The following is a 24,658-nucleotide window of genomic DNA, read 5'->3' as shown; positions in this document are numbered from 1 at the left end:
CTCATTGGCATTCACTCCATACCAATCTCCGTATTTGTTGTTGTGGCAGACGTATTCCACTTACTTTTATTGTTTTTCTAGTCCCAAGGCTTGAACTCATCCCAGCCCTCTTTTTTTTTTTTTTTTGCCAGTCCTGGGGCTTGAACTCAGGGCCGGGGCACTGTCCTCCAACACTTGTTGCTCTAGGCTAGCACTCTGCCACTTGAGCCACAGTGCCACTTCCAGCTTTTCTGTGTATGTGGTACAGAGGAACCGAACCTAGGGCTTCATGCATGCTAGAGAAGCACTCTTACCACTGGGCTATGCTCCTGCCCCCCTTTTTTAAAAAATAAAGTTACCTTATTGTTATTATAGAGGTGATGTACAGAGGGATTGCAATTACATGACTCAGATAATGAGTACATTTCTTTTTTCTTTTTTCTTGGTGGGTCATGGGGCTTGAACTCAGCCTGAGCGCTGTCCCTGAGCTCTTCAGCTCAAGGCTACCACCCTACCCTTGAGCCAACCCCCACTTCTGGTTTTCTAGTGGTTAATTGGAGATAGGAGTCTCGGGTCCTTTTGTGCCCAGGCTGGCTTTGAACCTTGATCCTCAGATCTCAGCCTCCTGAGTAGGTAGGATTACAGGCTTGAGCCACTGTGCCCAGCTACATTTCTTTTTATACGGCGTTTTCCCTTTCCTTAATCTGCTACTCCCTTCCTCCTGTCTGCACCCACAAATTGTATAGTTCACTTTCATAGTGTCCAGTGGTTCTGTTTTTTGTTTTATTTTTTTATTTATTTTATTTTTATTTTATTTTTTTTTTGCCAGTCTTGGGGCTTGAACTCAAGGCTCGAGCACCACAACACCAGTTACGGCTTTTTCTGTGTATGTGGTATCAGGGAATCAAACCTAGGGCTTCATGCATGTGAGTCAGCACTCTACCATTAGGCCACCCTGCTGTCCCCAACTAATTGTTTTGTTACTAGGCTCCCTCTCTTTAGCTCATAACACCTACCACTCAATGGTCCCACCACCTAGGGTCTGTCTTGTCCCCTGCTCACTGCCCTCATAGCCCATTCTCCATATCACACATTTGCCCATCTCAGTTAAACAGGAGTCTCCTGCCTCTGGCAAACACTCTTACAGAGTTTTAAGAGAACTTTGTCCTGTTGGCCACTTTCTACTGTTTCATCTCTTGTCTTTTGAGATTCCTTCTCTCCTAAAAGATGGCACTCTTCCTCTTACTTTACTAATTCCACGTCCTCACATACTATCACAGACCCGGGAGAGAATTCCTCCTTTTTCCCATCAGTAAGCATTTCTCCAGTCATCTCCCTTGTGGACCCAAGCACTGCCACAGCGGCCTGAGCACTATCTCTCAGCTTATTTACTCAAGGCTAGTGCTCCACTTTTTTTTCTTAAACCATTCTGGGGCTTGAACCCTGGGCCTAAATACTGCTTCTGGGCTCTTTTTTCTTTTTTTTTTGCCAGTCCTGGGCTTGAGCTCAGGGCCTGAGCACTGTCCTTGGACTTTCTCAAGGCTAGAGCTCTACCACTTGAGCCTCAGCACCACTTCCAGCTTTTTTCTATGTATGTGGTACCGAGGAATCGAACCTGGGTCTTCGTGCATGCTAGGCAAGCACTCTACCACTAGGCCAAACGTCCCCCTCTGGGCTCTTTTTGTTCAAGGCTAGCACTCTGCCACTTCAGCCACAGAGCCATTTCTGGCTTTTCCTGTGTTTAACTGGAGATAAAAGTTTCATGTGGGCTGGGAGTTTGGCTTAGTACCTGCCCAGCATGAACCAAGACCCAGGTTCCATACCACATACATAGAAAAAGCGGGAAGTGGTATTGTGGCTCAAGTTGTAGAGTTATAGCCTTGAGAAAGTCCAACGACAGTGCTCGGTCCCTGGCAGAAAAAAAAAAAAATCTCATGCACTTTTCTGTTCAGGCTGGCTTTGAACCAGAGTCCTCAGATCTCAGCCTCCTGAATAACTAGGATTACAGTGCATACGCCACCAGTCTTTCTTGGACGTTTTTTAAAAATACTGTCTCTGTGTTTGCCCTCACCTCAAGTCACACAGCCAGGCTATGCGTGACCAAGACCACAGGGAACCATTCTCCTCCCCTTCTCCCTTCTCAGCAGCCGTTTCCAGAGCTTAGTGACTCCCAGCCAGAAGCCCAGGGCAGAGGCCAGCCCTCTCGCTGGGCAGAGTTCAATCCTTGGCTAAACAGCTTAGGCTCAGCCTCTGCTCTCTAGGTATGCCCACTTCCTTGTTGCTACTTACTGCTTCCTTATTCTCCACCCTCTAACCCCTCTCCAGGAGCTGCCTTTTCTCTTTGATTGACTGTGCATCTCCTAGTCCCAGGATTCGTGCCTGCTCAGGGCCAAGACTTGTTTTGTTCTTTGCTGTCTCTCCAGTGCTGAGGACTTGTGCGGAGTAAGCAGGCCCCGCACGATGGTTGAGGAATAAATAGGACCCAAGATGTCAGGAAAGCTCAGAATTCCTCTCCACCCAGCTCTTACCACTCAGGCAGTTCACAGCACTGGTTTCTCAGGAAAAGACTTCGATTGGCCTAACGGTGTGACAACACTTGCCAGACCTGGCCCTTCTCAGCATGGCAGAGAAGATGGAGGCCTGGCTGGTGCCCAGAGCCCATTCTGGCTAGATGTCATGGTCTGCACAGTAGCCTGAATGCTCACTGCAAACTGTCTTTCCTTTTTTCTTTCCATTTATTTATTTATAAAAAGTTAAAAATTCCTTATTTTTATTCCTGGTACCACTATAACAATTTATAGGGCAATATACCTGATGTAATGAAAAAGTAAAAGACAAAGCTACAACAGATAAAGACCTCAGGAATGTACATCTAATTGACACTACATTGCATTAACCAATAGCTGCACTTTTTTGCAACCTTGGCTATGACAGTCCTGAACAAGTCCTGTTTAAGCTGCAGTAACTTTTCTATGGATCATCATTCCTTCTATGGTAGATTTTTACAGTTCCTCTAATGCATTGCGGACAACTGTCTCAAAGTAACCTGCAGCTTTCCTGGCAACTCCCCACTCGCTCTCCTGCTAAGAATTGTAACCCCTTTTCTGTCGTTTTTTTTTTTTTTTTTTTGCCAATCCTGGGCTTGAGCTCAGGGCCTGAGCACTGTCCTTGGACTTTCTCAAGGCTAGCACTCTACCACTTGAGCCTCAGCACCACTTCCGGCTTTTTTCTATGTATGTGGTACCAAGGAATCGAACCCGGGTCTTCGTGCATGCTAGGCAAGCACTTTAACCACTAGGCCAAACTCCCGGCCCCTTTTCTGTCGTTTTTAAAACCTTCTGCTAACATAGCCACCACTTCCACCACCAGATTCATACCCACCACCATATGGACTGCCAGAGCTTCTTCTACCCAAACTGCCCCCTTCATGGGACCATAATTTGAATGCTGTTGCCCACTGGAATTTCCAAAATCATTATAGTTTCCATCACCATAGTTACCACCACCAGAATTTCCTCCTCATCCATCCATCATATCCTCCACCACATCCATCCACTACCGTGGTTTCCATAACCTTGGCCCACCTCCACCATAGCCCCCTATACTACTATGACCAGAAGCACCGCCATAGTTACCACCATCACCTCCAAATCCATTGTATCCACCATCACTTCCTCCACTGCCAGCACCTCCACTGCCACAGCCTCCGCTTCCAGCAGCTTCCACCACGTCCAAAATTACCTCCTGCATCTCCAGAGTTTCCTCCATGACCCGTAAAGTTGCCAGATCCATCTCCACGATCTCTTTGTGATCCAGCAGACTGCACCTCTTGTTTAGAAAGAGCCTTTTTCACTTCACAATTATGCCCACTAGTAGTGTGGTGTTTCTGACCAACAATTTTATCAACTGTATCATGATCATCAAAAGTTACAAAAGCAAATCCTCTCTTTTTTCCACTCTGCCTGTCTTCCATGACTTCTATGGTTTCAATCTTGCCGTATTTTTTTTTTAAAGCAGTCTCTCAAATTAGATTCTTCTGTATCTTCTTTAATACCACCAACGAACATTTTCTTCAATGTTGGATAAGCTCCTGGCCTCACAGAATCTTCTCTAGAAACTGCTCTCTTTGGTTCTACAACACGCCCATCAAGTTTGTGTGGTCTAGCACACATGGCTGCATCAACCTCTTTTTTTTTTTTTTTTTTTTTTTTTTGCCAGTCCTGAGCTTTAGTTCAGCGCCTGAGCACTGTCCTTGGATTTTCTCAATGCTAGAGCTCTACCACTTGAACCTCAGCACCACTTCCAGCTTTTTTCTATGTATGTGGTACCAAGGAATCAAACCCAGGTCTTCATGCATGCTAGGCAAAGCACTCTACCACTAGACCAAACTCCCGGCCGCTGCATCGACCTCTTTAACACAAGAGAAAGTCACAAAATTGAAGCCCCTGGAAGATTTTGCTGAGGATCTCATTACCGCACAATCTGCCAGTGTGTCCCATTTCTCAAAATTTTCTCTTAAACTATCATCTGTAGTTTCAAAGTTCAAACCATCAATACACAGCTTCTAAACTGTTGTGGTTCCTTTGGACATGACCCTCCATTTTGAGGCTGGACTTGCCTCTTCTAACTCGAGTTCAATTATTTATTTATTATTTTGGTTGGTTGTGGGGCTTGAACTCAGGGCCTGGACTCTACCCCTGGGCTTATATGCTCAAGGCTTATACACTCTACCAGTTGAGCCACAGCTCCACTTCCAGCTTTTCAAAATTTACTTTTTATTATTATAAAGGTGATGTATAGAGAGCTTACAATTATATAATCAGGTGAAGAGTACATTTCTTTATGGATAATGTTACCCCTTCCCTCGCTTTCTCAGTTTTTTCCTCCCATCCCACCCACAAGTTGGAATAGTTCATTTTCAACACAGGGTCTAGTGAGTGCCACTGCTGTATTTGTTCACACTTTGTCTCCCCATTTTTGTGCCCCTCTCATGCGCCCAAAGACAAATAAATGAACAAACAAGCCAGAATGAAAAATAAAGAATAAAACCTCATGTTTCCTGAAGTTCATTTTGATAAATACTATTTTGTATGATCAGATACCTATAGGCATTGTGTCTTTGCGTTCCTCTCCTAAGAGAATCCTGCTCTGCTATCACTGTGTGAGCATGCCTAGACTCCTGTACCATTTGTCATATCCCAGTGTACTTAAATCTACCTTCCTCATATTAGAGAAAGCAGGCCCTATTTGTGTCTCTGAGCTTGGCAACCCCACTTAATCCTTCAAGCTTTTCTTTCTGGTTGGTTGTCAGGTTTGAACTTAAGGCCTGAGTGCTGTCCCTGAGCCCTTTTGTTCAAGGCTAGTGCTCTACCACTTTGAACTACAGTGCTACTTCTGTTTTTCTGGTGGTTAAATGGAGATAAGAATCTCACTGACCTTCCTGCCTGAGCTGGCTTCGAAGTGCAATCCTCAGATCTCAGCTCCTTGAGTAGCTAGGATTCCAGGTGTGAGCCACACTGTTTTGTGTGCATGTTCCAGGACTGAGACTGGAATTCAGGGCCTGGACGCTGTCGTTTAGTGTTGTCACTCAAAGCTAGTGCTCTATCACTTGAGCCACAATTCCACTTTCTACTTTTTGGTGGTTAACTGGAGATCAAGTTTCATGGACTTCTCTGCTGGGGCTAGCTTCAAATTGTGATTCTCAGATCTCAGCCTTTTAACTATAAGTGTGAGTTACTCATGCCAGGCTCATTTCTTTTTTCTTTCCTTTTTTTTTTTTTTTTTTTTTTTTTTTTTTGTGGGTCATGGGGCTTGAACTCAGCCTGGGCGCTGTCCCTGAGCTCTTTAGCACCAGAAATGGTGTTGTGGCTCAAGTGGTAGCGCTATAGCTTTGAGAAAGTTCAAGGAAAGTGCTCAGGCCCTACTTCAACCCCAGGACTCGCAAAAAATAAGAAAAAAAAAAAAAAAAAGAGCCAGGAGCTGGTGGTAGCTCACAAACTCAAGAAGCTGAGATTTGAGGATCACACTTTGAGGTCATCCTGAGCAGAAAGTCCACGAGACTTTTTTTTTTTTTTTTTTTTTGCCAGTCCCAGGATTGAGCTCAGGGCCTGAGCACTGTCCTTGGGGTTTCCGAAGGCAAAAACTTTACTACTTGAGCCACAGCACCACTTCTGGTTTTCTGGTGGTTGGAGATAAGAGTCTCACAGACTTTAGTGCTCGGGCTGACTTTGAACCATGATCCTCAGATCTCAGCCTTTTGAGTAGGTAGGATTACAGGCGTGAGCCAAGGGCGCCCAGGTTGTCAGTTTGTCTGTAAGACTCTCATCTCCAATAAATTACTCAGAAAAATCCGCAAGTGGTATTGTGGCTCAAGTGGTAGAGCACTAGCCTTGAGCACAAAGGCTCAGGCACAGCCCCCATCCCCTTAGTTCAGGACTAGCAAAAAAATAAATAAAACTGCAGGTGGCATTGGCATAGCAACCCAGCCGTCGTCTTATGCTCTTGCCCAATTAAAAGGTTTCTAGGTTTAGGTTTGAGGAAAGAAAGATGTAAAAGCAGAGATGAAATTAAGTTATTGATGAAAGCAGTTGTCATGGCACCCTGCTGTCTTTGGAGCCTGCCAGCTGCCAGGAGATTTTTCCATGGTTTTGTATGTAAATGAGAAGAAAATGGCCTGCCTCCTACAGTGAAGGAAAAGAAGAAACTAGGGTTTTTTTTTTTTTTTTTTGGTGGGTCATGGGGCTTGAACTCTGGCCTGGGTGCTGTCCCTCAGCTCTTCAGCTCAAAGCTACCACCCTATCCTTGAGCCAAGCCTCACTTCCTGTTTTCTAGAGGTTAATTGGAGATAAGAGGCTCAGGTTCTTTAGTGCCCAGGCTGGCTTTGAACCTTGATCCTCAGATCTCAGCCTCCCGCGTGGCTAGGATCACAGGTGTGAGCCACTGTGCCCAGCTGGCAAAACCCATTTTTAAGCAGTCATGTGGAGTTATGTTTATACTGTGTATAATCCCATCAGCACTGGAGCTGCACTCCCGGCAAGTGTATAGCACCCCAACTCCTCCAGCACAGGTTTCATTCTTCAAAACTGTACCCATTTCCATTAAATACCACTCCACCCCACCCCAGTGACGTGGTAATGGGGAAGTCGCTGGTGTGTGGCCCACTTCATACTTACCAGGCTTCAGTTGGAATTGTTCTGTGTATCAGAGCCCAAGGAAGGTGGAAGGCATTTTGAAGGGCTCAGGGATTCTGAAATGAGTGGGAGGTGGGACAGAGCAGGCAATGTCTTTTGGGACAGCAGACTACTTAATTCACAAATGTAAGTCGTAAATTAGAAGGTGAAGGGACGATAAAAGAATGGGGAGATTAATGGAAAGACACTTGAAATTCTTTGTTATTGCTTAGGATGAGAGACCCCTAAGTTTTGTCATGTTGAGATTTAATCTCTCCTACAAGTATTAAGATGGTAGACACTTGCTCGCTTTTTTTTTTGCCAGTCCCAAGGCTTGAACTCAGGGCTTGAGCACTATCCTTGAGCGTTCCTCAAGACTAGTGCTCTACCACTTGAGCCAAAGCACCACTTCCAGCTTTTCTATGTAGTACTGAGGAATTGAATCTGGGTTTTCATGCATGGAAGTACTACTCTATCAGCAGGCCAAACTCCCAGCCCACCCTTTTCTTTTCTTTTTCTTTTTGCCAGTCCTGGGGGTTTGAACACAGGCTGAGTACTGCCCCTGGGCTTCCTTTGTTCAAAGCTGGGGCTCTACCACTTGAGTCACAGTGCCATTTCTGGCTTTGTTTATGTGGTACCAAGGGATCAAATCTACGGCTTCATGCATGCTAGGCAGGCCCTCTACCACTAGGCTAAACTCTCAAGACTTTTTTCCCCCGTGTTGGTATTGGGACTGGAACTCAGGACTTTGATGTCCCTTTTTTATTTTTTTAAATTCAATGTTGGTGTTCTCCCACTTGAGCTGCAACTCTACTTCTGGATTTTTGCTGGTTAATTAAAGATAAGAGTCTCACTTTCTTGCCCAGCCTGACTTAGAACCTGAATCCTTAGGCGTGAGTTAACCAACAAACCAGGCAGAATGTCCGGTTTGGAAAAGTGGCTTTTGGAAGGGATTAGGATTAGATAAAAGTCATCAGGGTAGAGCCTCCAAGATGAAATCCTAGAGATTTTACACAGGAGGGAAGAAGGCCAGATAGACAAATGTATTGCATATATACTGTCTCTTGGCAGGTGATTATGCCCTGCTCTGCTCTAAATCTTCTCAGAAGGCCAGCACCAGATGCAAGCCCTCAATGTGTGACTTAAGGAAATTTTTCTTGAAAACGTGTCCATCAAGTGATGCGGTGGGGATGGAAATGTGGCTTAGTGGTAAAGTGCTTGTCTAGCATGCACCGAGTCCTGGGTTCGATTCCTAAGTACCACAAAAACAGAAAAAGGTTGGAAGTGGCACTAATGGCTCAAGTAGCAGAGTGCTAGCCTTGAGCAAAAGAAGCTCAGGGACAGTGCCCAGGCCCTCCCGAGTTCAAGCTGCATGATCGACCAAAAAAGAAAGAAAGTGCCTTTTACATTGCTGTATGGACCTGCTAAGTTTACTAGTCTGTTTTTTAATGTTGGGAAGCTCAAGTGATTTACCTTCTTTTTGCTATGACTGTCAATGCTGGCATCATCTCTGGACATATGGAATTCCCTTCAATTATTGTTAGAGGAGGAAAATCCAAGTAATAGAATCACTGTATTGAAACTCATCTTCTCATTGGCTTTAGTTACATCAACCAGATTCCATTGTGTTTATTTCTAGAATTTTCAATGCCAAAGGATCCATATTGCCTTACAACTTTACAACATTTGGCTTTTTATCATTTCCCTTATGTTAAAAGCAGAAGAAACAACAAAGTAGGTTTTGTACTATGACAAGGATTTTTTTTAAAACATTAATACTGGGACTCATGTTCTTACTTGGCTATTTGCTTGATGTTGATGCTCTCCCACTGGAACCCACAGTTTCAGTTCTGGATTTATTGCTAGTTAACTGGAGAGTTGCACTGGTTTTCCTGTCCAGACTGGCTTTGAACCCAAGTGCTTCAGATCTCAGGCTCATGCCTAGCTTGTGTGACTTAATCCTATAAATCATAGCTGCTCAGGAGGCTGAGATCGGACAGTCATGGCTTGGAACTAGCCAGAGGCAGACAAAATCGTGAGATTCTTATCTCCAATTAATTAGTCAGCAAAAAGCTGGAAGTGGGGGCCAGGAGTTTGGCCTAGTGGTAGAGTGCTTGCCTAGCATGCACGAAGACCCGGGTTCAATTCCTCAGTACCACATACATAGAAAAAATCTGGAAATGGTGCTGAGGCTCAAGTGATAGAGCTCTAGCCTTGAGAAAGTCCAAGAACAGTGCTCAGGCCCTGAGCTCAAGCCCAGGACTGGCAAAAAAAAAAAAAAAAAAAAAAAAGCTGGAAGTGGAGGCGAGGCTTAAGTGATAGTGTCAGGCTCCATCAGAGCACCAGCCAATACTGAGGAATGGGTCTATCAGTGCCAACTTTTTCTAGCCTTTCTGTCTTGCCAGATGCCAGTGGCTTTCATCTGTTATTCTAGCTACTCAGGAGGCTGAGATCAGCCAGCTCTCACAGGAAAGTCTGCCAGACTTTTATCTCCAGTTAACCAGCAAAAAAGACATGTGGCTCAAGTGGTAGAGCACCAGCCTTGAATGAAAAAGCTAAGGCCCAGGCTCCGAGTTCAAGCCCCAGGACTGGTATAGGCACATAAAAATCTGAGCAGTTTGCTCACTTGGTGCATAGCTTACTCAGAAGACCCCATCACAGCATTACAGAATACTTCCTTTCCCTTCACAGCTGACCATCCTATCAGCAGGATTTCCACGTAATTCAGAAATTTATAATTGAAAGAACTGCAAGGCTCAAATTCTATTTAAGAAGAAATCTCCTGGGAAACCAAAGACATGGGAAACACAGGACCATAAGAGGGAATCTTAGTCTTTAAGATGGTCAGATAGCTATAGCAAACAATAAAGACAGACTATTTCCTGGCTAGAAAAAACAAAACAAAACATAAAAATCTCATATTAAAGTCAGGTTGGCTTAAAACTATGATTTTTTGATTTAAGCACCCTAAGTACCTACAATTACAGGTGTGTACCACAAGCACCCAACGGACAGCCTGTATGTATGTATGTATGTATGTATGTATTTATTTATTTATTTGTGGCTCATGGGGCTTGAACTCAGCCTGGGCGCTATCCCTGAGCTCTTCAGCTTAAGGCTACACCCTACCCTTGAGCCAAGCCCCACTTCCCGTTTTCTAGAGGTTATTGGAGATAAGAGTCTCAGGTTCTTTTGTGCCCGGGCTGGCTTTGAACCTTGATCCTCAGATCTCAGCCTCCTGAGTAGCTAAGATTACAGGCGTGAGCTACCAGTCCCTAGCTGATAGCCTGTTCTTAAGGGCAAACAGCATGTGCACACAGACACAGCTCTGTAACGGCCTCACAATGTTGGACATGGGTTCAACATAGGGCAGCCAGAGGAGTGTCTGCCCCAGCTTCCTGCGGCCTCATGGCTTCTGTGTACCTATTCTAGGACCTTTGTTCTTTTCAAACAGAAGCCAGAATCAAACTGTGTCCAACCCCCTTGGCCCTGCCTCCCAGTTCCTGGTCAGTGGTCTAGGGAAAAGGGCAGAAGAGAAGCTTGTATATTGGGCTGCTCGCTCACGCTGTCCCCAGCCTCTATCATAAATGAGAACAGGAAAGGATACAGGAATGTCATTGTTTTTTGTCTCCCACGGCATCTGACTTTACTGGGAAGTATTGCTCTTTTCAGGGAGTTCATCTGGACAGCTGGGCCTCTCCCTGCCCAGTGCTCCCACTTCTGTAGGTGACTGTTAAATGCTGTGCTCTCAGCCTTGGCTTCCAGGTAGAATGTGACGACATGGTAATAGTTTCTTTAATGGTCACAACTGACATGACTCTCCCTCTTTCACTTTGGTCAGTCCTGGGGTTTGAACTCAGGCCTAGGCACTATCCTTTGGCTTTCTCAAGGCTAGTGTTCTACCACTTGAGCCACAGCACCACTTCCAGGTTTTTCTGTGTATGTGGTACCAAGGAGTGGAACCCAGGGCTTTGCGCATGCTAGGCAAGCATTCTACCCCTAAGCCACTATGGCCCATCCTATCCTTTCTCTATTTTTTTGGTTGATCATGGGGCTTGAACTCTGGGCCTAGGCACTGTCCCTGAGCTCATCAGTTCAAGTTTACCACCCTATCCCTTGGGCCACAGCACCACTTCCGGTTTTCTGGTGGTTAATTGGAGATAAGAGTTTCAAGGACTTTTATACCAGGGCTGGCTTTGAACTGTGATTCTCAGATGGCAGCCTCCTAAGTAGCTAGGATTACAGGTGTGAGCCACTGGGCCCAGTTCTGCTACCTTTTTAGGCCAGGACACACAACTCACCAGAGTGTCTTTCTAATTTTTTATTTTTTTGTGGATTGTGGCTCTTGGACTCTGGGTCTGGGAGCCGTTCCTGAGCATTTTGGATCAAGGCTACCACCCTACCCCTTTGAGCCACAACATCACTTCTGGTTTTCTAGTAGTTAACCGGAGATGAGTCCCATGAAGCTTTAGTGCTTGAGCTGCCTGGCTTTGAACTGCGATCCTTAGATCTCAGCCTCCTGAATAGCTAGGATTACAGGTGTGAGCCACCATGCCCGGCATCACCAGAGCTTCTTCTAGCAAGTTCTCCATCTCCTCAGCCCACTGCGGTTCATTTTTGAGGGGTCAACAGTTAATCTGTGACCTTGATGGTTTCTTTTTTGCCAGTCCTGGGGCTTGTACTCAGGGCCTAGCACTGTCCTTGGGCTTTCTCAATGTTAGAGCTCTGCCACTGCACCACTTCTGGCTTTTTCTTTTTTTCTTTTTTTGGTTAGTTATGGGGCTTGAACTGTGGACCCGGGAGCTGTCCCTGAGCTCTTCAGCTCAAGGCTACTGCTCTACTACCCCTTGAGCCAAGTGCCACTTCCGGTTCTCTAGTGGTTAACTGGAGCTAAGAGTCTCAAGGTCTTCAATGACAGGGCTGAATTGAACCATGGATCCTTAGATCTCAGCCTCCTGAGTAGCTAGGATTACAGGCCTGAGCCACTGTGTCCGGCTACTTCTGTTTCTTCTATGTATATGGTACCAAGGAACTGACATGCTAGGCAAACACTACCACTAGGCCAAACTCCCAGACCCATGGATGTCTTCTTTGATTACTTATTCACTGGTGCCAACGGGAGTTCTGTGATTTCTAGCGTAAGACTTTCCTGCCCTGGCTGGCTGCCACCGTCAGTGACCCTCAGATCTCAACTCTCTTGAGTAGTGAGAGCTATAGGTGGGAGCTACCAGTGCCTGGCTGAGATGCTCTTTCTTTCAGGTCTTGGGCTTGGTGTTTTCTTTTGAGATTCTTTTTCCTTTTTCTTTTTTGTCAGTAGTGAGGCTTGAACTCTGGGCCTGGGTGTTGTCTCTGAGCTCTTCAGCTCAAGGCTACCGTCCTAGCCCTTGAGCCACAGCCCTACTTCCGGTTTTCTAGAGCTTAATGAATCACCAGTGTTTGGCTCATGATGCTTCTTTTTTCTTTTCTTTTAAAAGAATCTGTACCTTGCAGGGAGTAGTGGCTCATGCCTGTAATCCTAGCTACTTGGGAGGCTCTGATCTGAGGATCGCGGTTCAAGGCCAGCCCGGGCACTAAAGTCCATGAGATTCTTCTCTCCAATTAACCACCGGAAAAAGTGGCACTGTGGCTCAAGGAGTGAGCTGAAGAGCTCAGAGATAGCACTCAGGTCCAGAGTTCAAGCCCCATGGGCAAAAAACAAAAACAAAAACATCAGAATCTGGACCTAGAGAGAATCTGACCATGGTGGAAAAATCACCCATCCTGGTTTACCGCATCATGTATGGGGTCTGAACACCCTGCTGTTTTCTCAGCCCTATGGCGTCTTCTCACTGCCTCATTGATTCATCACAAGCCCTTGGTCCTCTGCTTTTCCCAGGTAACATGGAGGACTGGAAGACAATGTATCACTATGGGTCACCTCATTTCTACTTCTCATGAAGGGTCTTCCTTATCATCAATCAAAATGCTGGTTCCCATTTCACCTGAAAAATACCTGTCATCATTTGTGTAAGGTGGCTCATAATTGTCATCGCAGCTACTTGGGAGGTGGTAATCAGGAATATTATGATTTGAAGTCAGTTAAAAATTATAGACTAGCTGGTGCTAGTGACTCATGTCTAAGTCCTAGCTACTTAAGAGGCTGAGATCTGAGGATTGCAGTTCCAAGTTAGCAGGAAAGTCTGTGAAACTCTTATCTTCAATTAACCACCAGGAAACAGGAAGTGGTGCTGTGGCTCAAAGTGGTAGAATGCTAGCCTTGAGCAGAAGAGCTCAAGGAAAATGCCCAGGCCCTGAGTTCAAGCCCCATGACAAACCAAAAGCAATGACGTTATTGACTTAATTTCAACGAAAGCTGGGCACTGTGGCACATACCTGTCACCCCAGCTAAGTAGGATGCAGATACCGGAGGGTAATGGTCTAGGCTGGTCCAAGCACAGACACAGGATCCTACCTCTAAAATGGCTATAAGCAAAAAGGGCTAGAGGCTTTGTACAACAACTGTTTAGAAAGTGTAAGGCCCCGAGTTCAAACCCTGGTATCATCACAACCAGAAAAAGAAATAAGACAAGCCATAAGAAGGCATGATGGGGCTGGGGATGTGGTTTAGTCTACCACGCATGAAGTCCTGGATTAGATTCCTCAGTACCACATAAACAGAAAAGACTGGAAGTGGTGCTGTGGCTCAAGTGGTAGAGGGATAGCCTTGAGCACTGACAGGTTCAGTAACAGAGCCTGGGCCCCAGGACAGACAAAAAAAAAAGCAGGGGCTAGGAGTTTGGCTTAGTGGTAGAATGCTTGCCTAGCATGCATGAAGACCTGGGTTCGATTCCTCGGTACCACATACATAGAAAAAGCTGGAAGTGGTGCTGTGGCTCAAGTGGTAGAGCTCTAGCCTTGAGAAAACCCAATGACAGTGCTCAGATCCTGAGTTCAAGCCCCAGGACTGGCAAAAACAAAGCAAAATAAAACAAAACAAAAAAGCAGGAGGCATGATCTGCCTATTTCCTCTTTTCCATATAGCAATAATTTTCTTACTTGGCATGATGGCATGTATCTGCATTAGGAAGCAGAGATGGGAGGCTGGACAGTCCAAAGACAAAGTAAATATAGAAATCCTATCAAAAAATGGGTTTGGGAGGACTGAGTACTTGGTTTAATGGCTTGCCTAACAGGCATAAAGTCCTGGGTTTAATCATTTTATGGAAAGGGGGAAGAAGAAAAAACTCTCATTAGTATTTTTTTTTTTTGCTAGTCCTGGGGCTTGAACTCAGGGCCTGAGCACTGTCCTTGGGCTTTTCTCAAGGCTAGCACTCTGCCACTTGAGCCACAGCACCACTTCTGTTTTTTTTTTTTGTTTTTTTTTTTTGTAATGTATGTGGTAGCGAGGAATCAAACCTGGGTCTTCGTGCTTGCTAGGCAAGCACTCTTACCACTAGGCCCAACTCCTGGCCTCATTAGTATTTTTGATGCCAGATACAGAGAGTTCATGTCTGTCTTGACCCCACCCCTTATCATGGCTAACCCAAATTCACCCCTGCTTTTACTGCCTCTGTTTCCCTACTGGCTCTTTCTTCTTACCCAGAGATAAGCCTGTCTTCCCATGAAACCTCTTCTTCCCTCATCCCTTCCCTGTTCTGTGCACACCTCAAGCCTGCTGGTCCTGCCTGTCCTGGGCCTTAGGGGTAGTCTGTCTTTGCTCCATCAGCAGTTTCACATCAACCAAGTGTTAATTTGGACATTTGTGATTACATATAGTAAAACCACCCAGATCTAGATCTACTGCCAGCTATACTACCACAAAGGGGAGGAGAAAACTATTGGTAAAGTCAGTGGCAGGGGGTGGGACAACGGGGAGTGGCAGGCTTCTGTGCTAGAGAAAGAGTGACTATACGTGCACAGTATTGTTATTTGGTAATACAGCGACACAATTTAATGATTCTAAGGAATTTTTTGTATGTTTTTTTTTACAAGTCAGGTGCCATAAACATTCAAATAATCCATCTTTTAAAAAGTACGTTTACAACATTAAAAGAATTAAGATGAAATATAAACCTTTCTACTTACAATTTTTATACAGATTAACCAAATCACAGATACCACAAATAAATGTTAAAGTATAACAATATAATGAATAAACATTCAGAAATTTAATAAAATCTTCCTTTAACATTATTTTTTAACTTACCATTATACTAAATAATCTATGCAGAGTTTTGGGGTACAATACCAAGAAGGCACCAACAGTACAAAGCAGATACAAAGCAGTTTCAGAACTTTCTGGAGTGCTCTATACGGATAAACAGCACAAAAAAAGGCAACAAGCTTTAGGTAAACCTGGTACAATCCTAGAGAATTTCCTCTGGATTCCCAGTTGTTGCTAACCCATCATGTCAAGTTGGACGATAGCAAGAGAAACCACAGTTACTTTACTCTTACATGCTTTTCATCTGCATAATAGAGTATCATGTTTCAAACGCCAGCATAACCATTTTAAAGCGCAAATGCTTTAAAAATGTGTAAGCAAAAGGATTGCTCAGATTTTCAAAACCACTACATTTACAAAAATATTTTCCCTAAACTTGGGATTGCTCCAAAACATTGATTTACAAATATAAAAGTATTATGGAAGGACCCAAAGCATGTGTGCATATGTATGTGTGTATTAACATACTGCTACCGTACTCTATAAAAGTTACCAATACAAAAAAACTGTATTAACACATAAGCAAATAAAGATAAAACAGTCTCCTCTGAATATTATGTGCCTGTGGCAGAGGCAGTCTACCTCTGTGATTCCTTAGAGCCTGTAGCTCCCCAAAGCAACCACTGCCCGTATGTGAGAGCAGCAAGAATGCATGTGAAACACGTGTGAACATACCACACATCGTGAACTGCACACAGAACACAACTCTTCTACCTAGATGGCCCAGTGGTCTGAGGGCCTTGTGTCAGCCTTAGAGACTTGTGTCAGGACAGTGTCCTCAAGGGTTCTCACATCCACCCCACTAGCTTGTTGGGTTCTATTTTATACTGAATGAAAGAACTGGAATGTTTAACAAGACTTTTTGGGCAGGGAGGGCTTACAATTTAGACATCCCAAAATGCCATCCATCTAAGAGTTTATCTGTGTATATTAATAATGGAGGTGCTCAGTATCACCACTATTATTATTATTATTATTATTTTGTCAGTCGTGGGGGCCTTAAACTCTAAGCCTGGGTGCTGTCCCTGAGCTCTTCAGTTCAAGGCTAGCACTCTACACCACTTGAGTCACAATGCCACTCCCGGTTTTCTGGTGGTTAACTGGAGATAAGAGTCTCACAGACTTTTGTGCCTGGGCTGGCTTTGAGCTGTGATCCTCAGACCTCAGCCTCCTGAGTAGCTAGGATTACAGGCGAGGGCCACCAGTGCCTGGCCAGTATCGCCATTATTGAGATGACTAAGCTCTACATCTTTACAGAAGTAGAAGAACAAAAATGATGAGCATATTTACTATATGTAATAACTAAGTTTTTACAGGTCCCTTAATTATGACAATTAGCTGGCCAGGTAAATTACACTTATGATAGAAAGAAAAAACATACAACTGTAGCTACAGTGACTTATAGAATGCAGTGAATGGTTTCATGCCAATATGCCTCTATAGTACCTGCAGGGAGGACGGCAGACATTGGTCCGACGTCCCAGGTATTACTAGTCAAGGCTGTGCTTGCTTTCTCTATTCAGTAGAGGACTGCAAATTCACCTCATAGTTATAGGAACATTCCATTACAAAAAAAAAACTACAAAGAAACGAGAGCAGTAAAATGGTCAATAATGCTCTTTCTAAAATGAAAACTGCTTACCTAAGAATCAAGTAACAGTCAAATCTCTGCATCCACCAATGCTAGCTGGACTTTCACATGGCAGCTCTGCATGTGGAAGCGAGAAACATCTTTTTTAGGGCAAGAATCAAGGTGTAATCCTGACTTACGAGGATGAAGTCAGCCATCCTTCCTTAGCCTCATGAGGTGAGTGTCCCTGGGCTGGGTGGTAAGTGCCACACGAAGCTGGGCAGCCCTTCCTAGCACTGGGCTGTGCTAAGCAGCAGCTCTGGTACGTAGAAGCAAAGCAGGCCCTCTAGAGGGAACCACAGGTTCCGACCTGAGATGTTTGGGCTTTGCCATCAGAGTTGGACTAGGTAACACCTATGGTTTGAAAAGAGGAACATGGGAGCGCCATGGGGGGAGGGAGACCTTTCTAAAGCCATCTTATGTAAACTCAAGTATGGGGAAGGGCCCAGGGTGGGGAAGTGAGGCCCATGAGCTTTTCTGTTTGACGGACAACTGAGTCTGACTGTCCATTCAAACACGCTGATTCAGAGGAAATCAACACTGAATCTTAATATGGATGTGAAGATAAAGATGTACATTTATTTCCATGAATTACAAGTGCATTGCTCTTCAGATTAGCAGGCAGTTTTTATATAACCCATTCTCCACTGCTGTAAAAAAAAAAAATCAGACAACAACAACAAAAGGACAGCTGAGAAATGAAAAGCTAAAAATAGAACTATTTTTTCCTAAATGATCTGCTGGGTAGCATTTTCTGTGGTACACAACTCAGAGGTAACAATAGATTTTTTTTTTTTCATTTCAATCATAGGCATGTGGCACTTAGACAGTCATCTCTGCACAGAAAGCTGTAACAGTCATGCGAGGGTACAGTAATTATTGAACAAGGCAAATTTCTCACCACAGAGAGCAGTGGGGGAGCCAGGAGGCACCGCGCTGGAGCAGAACACCAAGTCAATTCCACAGTACACAGTGGCGGGAACAAAAAAAGAGATCAGGAAAATATGGCGAGAGAGCTCTGAACATGACTTAGTGCTAGCTTTTTCTGATGGTCTTGTCAGCAGTATCAACAGAACAGTACTTCATGTCAGGAGCTCCTGAAGGCTGTATTACAAACTGTTATACTGTAGGTTGAAAATGAACTTGAGATGCTGACATGCTATAGGAGGAAAAAGAAGTGTATACTTTCTCATTTAAAGACGCAGTGTTCCTCTCTGTTAAATCCTCAGGCATTGAATGTGGTAAGATAGCGCTGGGTGTGGAATTCCACCCGGCACATCAGGTCGGCTTGCCTGCTGCTATGCCTCCAGAAACTTCCCACAGCTTAGTGCTGCGGCCTTTGTGTTTCTTACCAAATGTCCAGCTGAGCCAGACTTACAAACATCAAGTACTGTATGAAATGCATTTTGGCAAGTGTTATACCTCTATAAACATTAATAAGGAACTGCAGGACACTGCTGACTGCAGTACTTCCTTTTAATTTTTTTTGGGGGGGGAGGAGAAAAAAGGACTGAATTTTCTAAAAGTTGGGAAAATAGCACATACCTAAATTATGTTAGTGACTAACATGATAGAGAACAGGATGCTGCCAAGTGCTTCCCAAAGGATTCCCAAGATGGAAGCACCTGCTGCACGCTGCAAATATCACCCAAGGTATCCCCACAAACTCCTCTCGGGGGAGACAGTTATAGTCAACATGTGAAGTGCAAATCTGGGGCTGTCACTGACTAAAGTGCCCTAGGTAGTAGCCTTCCCTATGGTAAAGAGAGATGCCAGTGACCGGAGCGAGCTGGGAAAGACTCTTCGTCTGGTGAGGCTGCACAGGTCAGCAGGCGCCGTGGACACAAGGATTGAGGACAGGGAGGAAACCACTGCATCTTTCAAACCAGAAAGCTATTAGTGACTAAAGCAACAGTAAGCAGTAGGTGCACTCAAAGTACGTACTGCTGCACGTCACTGGTGCATGACACACACAGGGGTGCCAGGAGGAATTCTCTGGACTGAAGGAATTCTTTGAAAGCATAAAAGCCACAACTACCAGAAACCGCTCCTCCGAACGGCTCAAAGGAGTCAAAGTAGATAAGCCGAGACGGGCTGAAGACAGGACCAGGGGTCAAGAACTGGGAAGAAGAACACCGAAGTCTGAGCACGTCCAGTCCTCTGAGCCCTTGTCCTATAAAAACATAAACAGACCTAAAATTAAAGACTGAACTAGGTTAAAATAGCAGAAGTAGCATTATCACAAAATGGAAAAGTGAAACCACAAAAGGGGGAACAAAACTCCTGCAAAAGGGCTGGGAGTGTGGCCTAGTGAGTGCTTGCCTAGCATGCACACAACCCTGGGTTCGATTCCTTGGTACTTCGTACACAGAAAAAGTTGGGAGTGGTGCTGTGGATCAAGCGGTAGAGGGCTATCCTTGAGAAACCCCAAGGACAGTAACCAGGCCCTGAGTTCAAGCCACAGAACTGGAACAATAAAAACAACAACAAAACAAACATACAAAAACTGTGAGTAAAATTTCTAATTTACTTACAATTTAAAGAAGCTAAAAAAAAAAAAAAGTACCAAAGAGAGGCTGGGAATGTGACTTAGTGATCAAATGCTTGCCTACCATACATTAGGCCCTGGGGTTTGATTCCTCAGTACCACCCACATTAAACAATAAAAAAAAAAAAAACGATGGGCTGGGAGTTTGGCCTAGTGGTTAAAGTGCTTGCCTAGCATGTATGAAGACCCGGGTTCGATTCCTTGGTACCACATACATAGAAAAAAGCCGGAAGTGGTGCTGAGGCTCAAGGGGTAGAGCGCTAGCCTTGAGAAAGTCCAAGGACAGTGCTCAGACCCTGAGCTCAAGCCCAGGACTGACAAAAAAAAAAAAAAAAAAAAAAAAAAGATTACAAAAGAGTAAAGACTCTTGAGGAAGACGATGCTCTGAAGATCAAAGGGATTAGATGGTTCCTCTAAACTCACTGCCTTCCTCAACAGGAAGCCAGCAACTCTCTTTGGGAAATAGCAAACCCTAATATCCATGTTCCCCATCAACAGTAGAGTTTTACCCTCCCTCCTAGTCCTGGGAATCTTCTAAACGATGCACACACACATGCACACATCACACACAATGTCATTTGGAACTGGAGGTATGACTGTTAACTGGTAGAGTACCAGTCTTGAGAAAAGAGTAAGCAGGAATAGGAGGCCCGGATTTCAAACCCTCAGTACCCAAACATACAAAAAGTCCTATGATGCCAGGTGCAGTGGCTCACGCCTGTAATCCTAGCTACTCAGGAGGCTGAGATCTGAGGATCTTGGTTCAAAGCCAGCCCAGGCACTAAAGACTGAGAGACTCTTATCTCCAATTAGCCACTAGAAAACTAGAAGTGGTGCTGTGACTTGAGGGGTAGGTCAGTAGCCTTGAAGCTGAAGAGCCCAGGGACAATGCGCAGGCCCAGAGATCAAGCCCCATGACAGACAAAAAAAACAACAACAAAAAAGTCATTACTCGGGTACTCAAGATCACTGATATGCACTTATAAATCTATGATGGGATATGTATCTATGACAAGAGTCTCAGCTAATTTCTTTTTTTTGTTTTTGTTTTGGCTAGTCCTGGGCTTGAGCTCAGAGCCTGAGCACTGTCCTTGGACTTTCTCAAGGCTAGAGCTCTACCACTTCAGTCTCAGCACCACTTCCAGCTTTTTTTTCTATGTATGTGGTACCGAGGAATCAAACCTAGGTCTTCGTGCATGCTAGGCTAGCACTCTATCACTAGGCCAAACTCCCATCCCTCAGTTTAATTTTACTTTCATTTTTAAATTTATGTGCCAGTGATTGCATATTGAGATTCCATTCTTGAATATGTGTTTGTTAAACTTGACATTTGAAATGTGATGCTAAAAAAAAAATCAGGGTTAGGCCGGGAGTTTGGTCTAGTGGTAGAGTGCTTGCCTAGCATGCACGAAGACCCAGGTTCAATTCCTTGCTACCACATTATAGAAAAAGCTGAAAGTGGTGCTGTGGCTCAAGTGGTAGAGTTCTATCCTTGAGAAAGCCCAAGGACAGTGCTCAGACCCTGAGTTCAAGCCAGGACTGGAAAAAAAACAAACAAACAAAACAATAACAACAACAACAAAAACCAGGATACCCCCCCCTTTTTTTTTGGTGGGTTGTGCGGCTTGAAGTCAGCCTGAGTACTGTCCTTGAGCTGAAGAGCTTCTGCCCTACCCCTGGGCCTGGGCTTTTCCCCTAAGCTCTTCAGCTGAAGGCTACTGCCTTACCCTACAGCCAAGCCCCACTTTCCATTTTCTAGAGGTTAACTGGAGATAAGAGTCTCAGGTCCTTTTGTGCCAGGGCTGGCTTTGAACTTTGATCCTCAGATCTCAGCCTCCTGAGTAGCTAGGATTACAGGTGTGAGCCACCAGCCAGCTTCGTAAAATCTTTTAATAAGAAAGTCATATGATGGGGGGTGTGGGGGGGGGGAGGGAAATGGGTACCAAGACATGTGAAAGGGTATCAATGTATGTGAATTAATGCACCTTCTATCTGGCAAATATCATGTAACCCTTTTCCTAATTACAATAAAAAATAAATAAATAAATAAAAAAAGAAAGTCATATGAGGGCTGGGAATTTAGTCTAGTGGTAGAGTCCTTGCTTAGCATGCACGAAGACCCAGTTCGATTCCTTGGTACCACATACATAGCAAAATGCCAGAAATGGTGCTGTGGCTCAAGTGGTAGAGCTCTAGCCTTGAGAACGCCCAAGGACAGTGCCCAGGCACTGAGTTCAAGGCCCAGGACTGGCAAAAAAAAAAAAAAAAAAAAAAGTCGTATGATACATTTGAGCATAAGCACATACATTCACTCTCTATATGTGTACATACACACAGTTTATGCTTACACACAAGTCCTTCTCTGCCTAAGTTCCAAAATCGTATTAGTTATTATTTCAAATCTGCCATCTCAATTTGACACCAATTTCATATCATTGTAATTTCTCTTCTTTAAATCCTCAAGCAAAATGCAACTGAAGAGGAATATACTCAATTCTTCTGAATATCATTTATTTCTTTCTGTTAATAATATGCTTAAACCAAGCACCAGTGGTTCATGCCTGTAATTCTAAAGATCTGAGGATCCTGAATAAAAGCAAGTCCAGGCTGGAAAGTCTGTGAGACTCTTATCTCCAATTAACTCCCTGAAAACTGAAAGTGGTACTGTGACTCAAAGTGATAGAGTACTAGTCTTGAGCACAAAAGCTTAGGAACAGCATCCAGGCCCTGAATTCAAGCCCCACCGCCAGAAGAATAAAAGCTTAAGGTTTCAGATATTCCAGGCTGGAAATGTGGTTTGGTAGTAGAGCGCTTTCCTAGCATGCATGAAGCCCTTGGTTTGATTTCTCAGTAACACACACACACACACACACACACACACGCACACACACGCACACACGCACACAGGCTTGGTAGTAGAGTGCTTTCCTAGCATGCATGAAGCCCTTGGTTTGATTTCTCAGTAATACACACACACACACACACACACATACACACACACACACAGAGAGAGAGAGAGAGAGAGAGAGCGCGCGCGCGTGTGCGCGCGCGCGCCGGAAGTGGCACTATGGCTCAAGTGGCAAAAGAAGCTCAGGGATAGAACCTAGGCTCTGAGGTTCAAGCCCCAGGATTGGGAAAAAGAAAGGTTCAGATACCTGACAAATTTAAGATCTGTATCCTGGCTGGAATCTAGCAGTCTCTTCAAAGATGAGTTCCTTGAGCTTTTCCTTAGGCAAGTCATCCAATTCCATGTCAAACTTGAATGGTGCTTCAGCAATGGGCTTTATGAGAAAACAAACATTTAACAGTCAAAAGTAGTTATGGTTAAGGCAGTAATTTTTTGATTCATAAAATGATTGTAGGCTTACATTCTGAATAATGTAACAGGACTGGTATCTCATAAAACTTGAGAGTCCCAGGACTAGGGATGCAACTCAGTAGTAGAAAGCTTGCCTTGCATGTGTAAGACCCCAGATTCCAACCTTAGCACTGCACAAAAACAAACTAGACTGGGAGCATATATGGTAATATCAAAATGAAACCCTTCATATAATGTACACTAACAGAAAGAGGAGGAAGAACATTTAAACATAAAAAACCTGGGAGATGCCAGGTGTGGTGGCTCATGCCTGCAATTCTAGCTACTCAGGAGGCTGAGATCTGAGGATCTCAGTTCAAAGCCATCCCAGGCATTAAAGATCATGAGACTTTTATCTCCAATTAATCACTAGAAAACAGGAAGTGGCACTGTGGCCCAGGGCTAGGGTGGTAGCCTTGAGCTGAAGAGCTCAGGAACAGTGCCTAGGCCCAGAGGTCTAGCCCACGACCACCCCTCCCCCCCCCAAACAAAACAAAACAAGTAAACAAAAAACTGGGAGAAACAATTCACTTTGAGTTTACTGTTGAACTTATCACAAATCCTAGACTAATTTTCATGTTTAAGGTTTCTCAATGTTGCATAGCAGAATGTGCTGCAGTGGAGTGCTTATATGTTCAGGCTGTCAAAAGCATAAAACTGAAGTGAAATAAATGCATTTTATTAGGTATGAAGAGATATTATTATGTGAATATTTCTAGTATCAAAAATATTATGGAGAAAGTAAAAATAAAGCCATAAGGAACAGTAATACTATTGGAAAATGCTCATGTTTGCTTCAAGAATAAAGCTTTCAACAAAGTAGTAAGACTTGGAAATACTCCCGAGAGATACACCCACACACATATATACACACCCCCACACACATCTTTAAAATTGGCATTGGCAACTGAATTTAGGCTTGTGATTGCTAGGCAACTTGAGCCACATCTCAAGTCAAAAACTTTTTTTGAGACGTGTGTGTGTGTGTGTGTGTGTGTGTGTGTGTGTGTTACGCAACAGACACAGCAGCCCACACCTGTTTCAAACTCAAGATCCTCCTGTCTTGTTCTCCTAAGGATGCTTAGATTACAGGTGTGCACCACTAGGGAAGCTTCGTTTTGAAACACCCAGAACTAAATGGTACAGGACTAACCTGACAATAAGACAAACCCAGAGAGTCATAGCTCACCCACCTAATCCTTACACGCAGCCTCTAGAGGAAGATGGACCCCAAATAATGCACCATGCTTTGGCTGCTTGAAAGGGGAAAAGGATTCATATCCAGAAAAGAACGAGTAGCCCTGCCTAAACGATGCTTTATGTTTGGGATCATAACCAGGTGTCCTACACAGGTCACTCAGTGCCCCAGGTCATTGATTATATGACACACCAAGGGGCTGGAAACAGCCTGATCCTTGTATCTCTACCTCTTTCATTACTGACTGTACTGTAGACATCTTTGTAAGCTGTCTCAAGTGTTAAGGGGGTAGGTGTACAAAGGGAAGTTCATTAATACTTCAATTTGATTTGAGTACTATATTTTTTTTTTCTTCCTCTTTTTTTCTTTTTGTTGGTCATGGGGCTTGAACTCAGCCTGGGTGATGTCCCTGAGCTCTTCAGCTCAAGGCTACAGCCCTACCCCCGGGCCTGGGCATTGTCCCTGAGCTCTTCAACTCAAGGCTACCGCCCTACCCCTGAGCCAAGCCCCACTTCCCATTTTCTAGAGGTTAATTGGAGATAAGAGTCTCAGGTCCTTTTGTGTCTGGGCTGG

At 44.3% G+C, this 24,658-nt stretch overlaps 1 protein-coding gene and 1 pseudogene across 1 annotated transcript in view; both read right to left on the bottom strand.

Annotated features, from left to right (window-relative positions):
* Positions 1 to 3,307: 3,307 nt before the first annotated feature.
* Positions 3,308 to 17,139, bottom strand: LOC150045262 (heterogeneous nuclear ribonucleoprotein A3 pseudogene; annotated as a pseudogene).
* Mapk1 (mitogen-activated protein kinase 1) overlaps positions 15,036 to 24,658 on the bottom strand; it is a 73,435-nt gene continuing 63,812 nt past the window's right edge. Inside the window, exons 8-9 of the mRNA XM_090320548.1 lie at positions 22,685 to 22,810; positions 15,036 to 19,154 (exon numbers count right to left, since the gene is read on the bottom strand). Of these exons, the coding sequence (XP_090176674.1) occupies positions 22,694 to 22,810 (117 nt within the window). The 3' untranslated portion in view covers positions 15,036 to 19,154; positions 22,685 to 22,693. The remainder of the gene's footprint in view (positions 19,155 to 22,684; positions 22,811 to 24,658) is intronic.

This window comes from Megascapheus bottae, chromosome 28, assembly GCF_031878675.1.
Source record: "Megascapheus bottae isolate mThoBot1 chromosome 28, mThoBot2.hap1, whole genome shotgun sequence".
NCBI lineage: Eukaryota > Metazoa > Chordata > Mammalia > Rodentia > Geomyidae > Megascapheus > Megascapheus bottae.
This window is presented reverse-complemented; position numbering and strand designations above follow the sequence as displayed.